At 47.1% G+C, this 7,727-nt stretch overlaps 1 protein-coding gene across 1 annotated transcript; it reads right to left on the reverse strand.

Moving 5' to 3' along the window:
- Window positions 1-424: 424 nt before the first annotated feature.
- On the reverse strand, window positions 425-7,211 carry tspan7 (tetraspanin 7). Its single transcript, XM_068746105.1, has 7 exons — window positions 7,146-7,211; window positions 2,114-2,302; window positions 1,790-1,864; window positions 1,602-1,697; window positions 931-1,086; window positions 683-766; window positions 425-493 (listed from the first exon to the last, which is right to left on the reverse strand). The coding sequence occupies exons 1-7, from the start codon at window positions 7,209-7,211 to the stop codon at window positions 425-427; spliced, it is 735 nt and encodes a 244-aa protein (XP_068602206.1).
- Window positions 7,212-7,727: the final 516 nt, after the last annotated feature.

The raw sequence follows: 7,727 nt of genomic DNA on the forward strand, positions 1-7,727 counted from the left end.
AACTTATTCTCAGATCTATTTTATGGAATATTCCACCACCCCCATCGCTGCCCAGTCTTTTAAGACTCTACAGCGTCATAATTCCATTAACCATATCTCAGCAGAGTCATCAGCCACCACCACCACCACCATCTATTTAGCCGCCGCTCAGCCGAGATGCCATCGATCACATTCTCCCTGAAAAGTCGTCGCATGCGTGTCTGACTCATCATGAATAATCACATCTCATCAGCAGCACTAAAAAGTCGTCTTTACTTCCGTCCTTTCTCTCTCGTCGTTGGAACAGGACAGCAACGCCTCACATTACGTTGCTAAACGTGCTACGGCGCTGTGGCTTGTTAATTCTGTGACACGTTACACAAAAGAACTGCTTCTGAGAGTTTCTTTTTTTTTTAAACGTCTCTCACCTGCCACGCCACGTCAGCTAGACCATCTCGTACTGATTGGCTGTGATGATCCTGGACAGACAGCAGGCCAGCAGCATGCCAATCAGCTGCAAGACGGACGGACAAGCACAACCATTCGTTTCGGGGTCGGGGGTCAAACATATTCAGAACGAACAGCGTCGGTACATGCACGTGTTTAGAAAACACATTTCACTGCAGACACGTCCAAAATACGTCAAAATGTCTTTGAATAAAAAGGTTTAGTGAAACATATTTATGTGATCTGTGACTCCTACCTGTGAGAAAGCGATCCCGAACGTCACTCCTGCAATAATGGCCATGTTGGTTTCCATGAATGAAGTGACCAGCTCATAGCAACCCTGAAAGGCAGGGGGCAGGTTACAGGTAAATGTTATATTGAGTGCAAATTGGTTTGAAAAGGTAAGCGAGGACCCGTCATATGAGTCTGTTTTGTATAAAGCCTCAGAAGCTAAATATAATACCCAAGATGAGACATCGCAAAAACACGAATCAGCGTGCTGACCTGATGGTAGACCTTGCTCGGGGCCAAAGTTGTGTTGCGGAGGTCTTCTGGGTTGCAGTCGGAGGAGTTGGAGCAGCAGCTGGCAGGAATGCCCTTGGAGGGGTAATAAACGCTGGCAAACCAACTGGTGTAGTTATAAACGCCGCAGCAGCGCAGCTGGAAGGGCAGAGCCAATCAGAACGCATTGTTCTTTCCCCAGAATAAAAATGCCACATCAGAAAATTATATGGATGAATAATCAATCAATACTTCTTCCGCCTCTGAAAAGTATCTGGCTTCCCGACCTTCTCGGGTTGCCCTGAACACATCGCATATGGTTTCTTGCTGAAGGATCAAACTTCACAAAGTCGCATAATTATGCTTTAATTTTCTTCAGAGAAAAGGATCAATAAGTTCCTAAAACAAACGGCACCATCAAATTTGATCAAATTGAACAGAAGTTAGCGTTGCATTTTTTTAATGTTTTAAGAAACAGGGTCCGGGTGTGCGTTCGTTCGTGTTGTGTGGATTTGGGTTTGTTTACAGCAGTTTGTTGTTGTTTTTTCAGCCCCCTCGTGTTTCATTAATTATTATTTTTTTGCTTATTCCATGTGATTTATTGGCAAAAATAAAACCTGTTAAAAAAGCTATTATTTTTCTGTAAAAAAAAGAAATGTGTTTCTGAGTCTGACCTTGTGCTGCAAGTTATCAACGGCGCGACTCGCCGCGTCCTCGGAATTATAGTTCAGGACGGCATCGGTGTACGTCCTGTGGAACGTCCCTTTTATCTGCGGCGTGCAAACACAAGCGGCGCTTAATGACACTTGTTAAAAGCCAAAAAAGCACTTAACACGGTCTAAATGGTCGAGAGCATTCTGACCTCATGGCGAAATACGAATCCAGAGATCCCAGCCACTAATTCAGCGAGGAAGACGAGGGAGAGGAACATAGCATACTGCAGATGAAGAACAGAGAGAGAGAGAGAGAGAGAGAGGAGTTTTACATCGTTTGCATAAAAACAGTCTAAAGTAAACGCTTGCACACACACACACACACACACACACACACACACACACACACACACACACACGACTACGACTACCATGGAGAAGATTAAGTGCATTTGAAACGAATTAATCAGCATCAGTAACACTCTGGTAGCAACATACCCCCACCCCTCCCCCAAATACAGCCCCTCCCTCACCAGCTTCAGCATCCATGGGCTCCCTCTGCAGGTGGCGAAGCATCCGAACAGGCCGAACACAATGATGACGGTGCCGGTGCCGATGAGGACGTACGGGGCGTTGGTGGAGTTGTCCGCTATCAGAGAGATGTACGGCCCCAGCATCAGCTTCCCCCATACCCCCACCGCCAGCAGGATGGCTCCCGTTATCTAGGGGGGGGGGGGGGGGGGGGGGCGGCAGAGAGAGCACGGCGTAAGAGGCAGCGCATCCAACAGGCTTCTATCGTCGCGCCGCCGCAATACTACAAACGCTAAAAGTGTTTCAGCAGCCTGATGAGGGGCAGGAGGAGAACGAGGATCGAGGAGAGCAATTAGAGCGAGGAGATGAGACAGGAGACATTTATCTGGAGTGCAGGAGAGCTTTATGAATATGACTGCGCACACACACACACACACACACACACGCACACTCAGAGAGAGAGAGAAAAGCGTGGAATAGAAGCCGTCAAAGGAGCTCTTTGATCCGACGCTCCTTCCTGTTGCGTCTCTCTTAGCATTTCAAATGAAGGCTGCGGATAAAAGAGCATGTTGTACGAGGCAGCTGAAGAGGCATGTGCCTCAGCTGGGCACGCCCTCCCAGCACAGGATGCAGAGGGGGGGGGGAACGGCTGCTGATGCTTCGACTCTAATGGGGGGGCAAGCTGCTCCCATCCGGCTGCCAGGCCCTCTGGCCGGAGAGGGAGCATCTGCACCAACCATCTACGTGCATCCAGAAACCTCCAAAGAGGCCGATGAGCTGCAGAGAGGGAGACGGAAGCAGACTTTATCAGTTTGGGCTTTGAATAAATGTCCCAAACTCAGATTCGACATTGTCCCGGGGACAAACGTCACAATGATGGGCTCAGAAAGTGTGCGTTTCTGCTGACTCTGTGTTTGTCTGCCGGTTAATGATTGTGTTACCAGCGTTTATACTTTGCTCCGATGCCAGGCGGAGCAACATATAACGATTGGGCAAAGGTTCCACAGCGGCCTCGGCCCGCTTTGCAGTTTAAACGCAGCTGCGGGGAGTCGTTTCAGCCCCCGGCACAGCGAGACCGTCACAGGCCCGAACAGATCATTATCACAACTGTAATACCGCTGCAATGCCGCTACTAATGAAACAAATACCGTTTAAGTTGTACAGACTCTTCATGATACAGGCGTGGGTTGAAAAGAAAACAACACCAAAGGTGATATATATATAAAAAAACAGCATTAATCGCACACTAAAAGCTTTAATGTACACTATTTTTCTCTTGGCACACATTTAGCATAAAACAAACCTGCATGAGCTTTATTGACTATTTGAAGGCGGATGTGATAAACCTTCACACGGGAGAGATGAGAAAAAAAGAAAACACAATCAAGAGCTGTTTTAATGCCAGTTTAATGCCTTCTCTCCGGATCTGACCATACGATCACTGTAAAAGGTCAAAACCCAAATGTCAAACACGCACGCCGAGATCCAGACAGTCACCGTGTTTTTTTTTAACATCGATTCTAACCAAGCTTGTTCCAATATGGAGAGAAATTTGTTTATTTTTATACAATCAAACAAAAAATTGATTTTCAACCAAAAATAATGATGTTGATAGATAATAATGGTCTTGTTTGCAAATATTATTTTTTATTGCAAATCCATTACTTTTGTTTGCAAATGTTTTTTTTGGGTTGCAAATCCATTTTTTGTTTGATTGCATAAAAAGAAACAAATTTCTCTCCGTATGTTCCACGATTGAAATCGCCCTCGCCGATTGCTTTCCGGTTTCCTTCGTGGACTCGCTAAGGAACGAAACGACCCTTTTTTTATTCCAGCCGCTGCTGCTGATTTCATTTTGTTCATCCTGATTCTATTAAGAGTGATTCTAACGAGCCGGAGGAAGTCAGCGTCATTGGAGAGAGAGAGAGAGAGAGAGAGAGAGAGCTGCTGCTCTTTGACTCTTCATGTCACCACGACGTGGAATATCTGCCCTCAGCAGCTGCCGCCGCAAACAGACAAAAGTGTTCGCATTAAAGGCAGCGGGGGGGGGGGGAATCCATTCCCAGGAGGAGGGCACAACCCCTCCTGCAGCTGAATCCTGGTGTCGGAGCTCCTCGGAGCCAACTGTCCCCCCCCCCCCCCCCCACCCCCACAACGTTTTGTTTGAAATTCAATGCTGGTTGCCGGCCACCCTGGCTACAGCCGAGCTGGAAACAGATTGCCCCCCCTCTTCGCTCCACCTCCCCCCTGATTAATAAAGAAGTAGAAGTTGTGATGACAGAACATGCTGGCGAGGACACCTCGCAGACTCCAGCACCTGCTCTGGATTTAAAGTGTCCTGTAAAGCACAGCGACAAAACCTATTCACACACACACACACACACACACACACACACACGGCAGCTTTCACGTCTGTCTCCGTGCCAACGGGCCTCTCCTCCCTTCCTCCGCAGGATTGGAGAGAGACTCCGGGATGCCAGAAACCCGATGCTGCGAGGCAGCGGCCAACAAGACGGCCAAATCCTGACTAAATATAAAGGTCCATGTCTGCAGCACAGCTCGTCCTCACTGAAGGACTCCGGTTCCAGGATCTCCGGCGGCCTTTACTTCCTCCAGGTGAAGAGAGTCCTCGCCGGCTCTTAAGACATTACGAGCAGATAAGGATCATTTCACAACCTATTTAATCCTAATCCTAATCACAACCCACAATCTCAACCTTTATTCTTCCTTAACGTTTGCTGCAGAATTTACATCCAGATAAATGGAATCCTCAATTTTAAGATGTTAGAAGACAAGATTCTAATCTGCTGTTGATTGTAACTCGCACGTTCAGTCGTTCATCCACCCCCCCCACCCCCCCAGAGTTTACTACGCGACCCTGTTGGTACGTTTGCGCATGGATCAATGAAGACGGAGATCTCGACCTCCCCTCTGGACAGACATACTGATGCATTCTCATTGGATAAATGTGGCTGCGTTCAGAAACGGAAATAATCCGACAGGTATGTTTCTTCCTTCTGCCGGTCAGTTAGCGCAGAACCTTACCTTTATATATTATATCATTCGAACATTTTGTTTACACAAATACATATTTTAAGACCGGCTGGGGCAATCAGATGGTCATAAATGCAAATCAGCAAAAAAGCATACAGAGAATAAAAAAATTATATTTCAAAGACATTTATCCTAAAAGGGGGGGGGTATCTATTCTTTAAATTAGTGCTGTTATGCGCCGCTTGTTTATTGATGAGAATACGGCAGCTTCTGAATTCATATCTGACGGAGGCTTTGCAAAGATCTTCCACAGCTGTCGATTCAGCGTTGGAATCATTCCAGGCTCTGGGCTCTCTGGTGTTTGTCATGAATCTGCAAGGTGTGTCTCCTGCTGTTGCTACGGCGTGTGGATGGACATAATACCAGGAAGGTGCACGCATCCGACCCCGACCGACAACAAAGTGACAAAAACAAACTATCCTCACAATGCAGATGACGTCAGACTTCAGAAAACTGGCTGGCATTGTTTCCCAGCTGTTGTTTAAAACCAAGAAAGCATTTGGCAGATGAGCGGATGATTAAAGATAACTGCTCGGCGCAGCATCTCATCCTGTGCGATGCTCTATGAGGCAAAAACGCCACCACAAAGCCCCGCCTCCAAATTTAGATTTAACTAGAAAACGACAATCAGAGATTGCAGATCCTCGCCTCCAATAGACTATTGGATCTTGTGAGACAGTAAATAGGGCTTCCGGATCAGAGGGGCCAAACCTGCTCTAGCTTGCTGCTCCGGAACGTACTACAAGACTCCTTCTGGACTCTTTTTCCCATCATGCCATTTGTGTCCCTCCCTCTTAAAGTGGCAGTTTACAGCACAGGCACAATTCCAGATGTAAAAATAATTCTAGAATCTGAATCCAGATCCGGATCAACGCCATTCTCGGGGAGGACCGAGCCACGGACAGAACCTTGCTTGTGTAAAAATTTCAAGTCGATTGGGTTACTAGTTTTTGAGTTATGCGCTCGGACAGACAAACAAACAAACAAACAAACAAACAGACAAACAAACGCACCCAATTGCAACACCCTCGCCTCCGCTTCGGCGAGGGTAACAAGCAAGTTAGAGAAAGAAGCTGAACATGAACTGAATTTAATTTCTAAAAAGGACAGTGCTTGATTGACAATAGAGAGAGAGATAAAGAAGTCTGATGATGAAAACACTTCTATCGTAGCTCGACGTACAGTAATACCTCGAGATACGAGCGCTTTAATTTTTTTCAGTTATGTTATATGGGAAACATTTATTTGACATACGAGTGATTTGAAGTACGAGTTCGGTCCAGGAACAAATTATACTCGTATATCAAGGTATTTCTGTACTTGTAAGATTTCCTTTTATATCAAGCAGTCCTGCACGGGGAAGGTCTTTGACCATAATAACGCCTTCGTTTTTGTATTTTGGGTGAAGCTCTGAAATGGTTGATCTTTCTTGATCAGTCAAAACACCAAATTTACCAGATTAATAATTAACCCTTTAATGTCTGATCTTACTGGGGCAGGGGAACCACAGAAATGAATTTAGACTTTTAGAGGCTCCCCCGTCTCACTTTAAAACGCGTTTCCATGCCCATATATGGTTGCGGGGTCCCTTTAAGGAGCCGGGGCGAACACAAAACGAGCGCTGTGTGGTCAGAAAACGGGCTTTACCGGGCCTGATGGAGCAGAGCAGGCCCGGAGCGTGGAGCAGACCGGTGATAATAACATCCGTGATGCTCAAACCAGCGACGATCAGCGGCCGCAACACGCGCAAAGCCAGCAGGAGCCGATCCATCCACACCCAGATAAACCAATCAATAGCGCAGCCGAGTATTAACAATCAATACAGCACGATCCCGTCGATGATGCTGCCCTGGCGCTGGCCGCCTCTTCATCACGCACCACGCGCGCACACACACACACACACACACACAGCGGTGGACTGGAAGGGGCTGCGAACATACAATAAAAACCAGAAACATGTGACATGAAAGCGAGACGCACCCAAAACACGAAGGAATACACGATGAGCAGCGTCTTGAGGCAGGTGATGACCGGTTTGGTTTCCATCCTGAAGCCGGGCTGCGATGTGAACGCCGGGAAGAGAACGCGCTGCGGGATCGGTCGCGTTGCGTGATGCAGCCGCGGCGTCACCGGAGCCGCGCACACGCGTTTACATAACGCGCGCCGGCATCGCCCTTTCGATCGGGCATCAGACTCAAACAGAGGATAACAGCGAGAGAGGGAATCGATCAGTGATTGATCGCTTATGTCGTTTCTCGGTAAGCGTCACTTGCTTGCTGCAGAAGCCGTTATAAGCAGCGCTTATAACGTGTTGTTGTGTGTGTCTGTGAAGCGGACCCACACGTCACAGCTGATGCGTAAAAGTCACGTTGAACGGGGAAAGGGTTTATGGACCGAAATCTATTGATACACAACTTAACATTTAATTGATGCACTTTGCTCATGATTTTCTCGACATTTATACATTAATTTATCCTCTTCGTGATTTACCTCGACCTCGAACCGACTCAGATCATTCGGCGCAGCACAGAAAACTTTGGAATGAAGCCACCAGCAGGAAAA

This window comes from Brachionichthys hirsutus, chromosome 12, assembly GCF_040956055.1.
Source record: "Brachionichthys hirsutus isolate HB-005 chromosome 12, CSIRO-AGI_Bhir_v1, whole genome shotgun sequence".
NCBI lineage: Eukaryota > Metazoa > Chordata > Actinopteri > Lophiiformes > Brachionichthyidae > Brachionichthys > Brachionichthys hirsutus.

Excerpts from the sequence above, each read along its gene's own strand:
- tspan7 (XM_068746105.1), bottom strand. The coding sequence starts at position 7,211 with ATGGAAACCAAACCGGTCATCACCTGCCTCAAGACGCTGCTCATCGTG. Across the intron at positions 1,865-2,113 it reads GCCCATGGATGCTGAAGCTG|TATGCTATGTTCCTCTCCCT; the intron begins GTGAGGGAGGGG and ends CTTCATCTGCAG. Across the intron at positions 1,698-1,789 it reads GATTCGTATTTCGCCATGAG|ATAAAAGGGACGTTCCACAG; the intron begins GTCAGAATGCTC and ends TGCACGCCGCAG.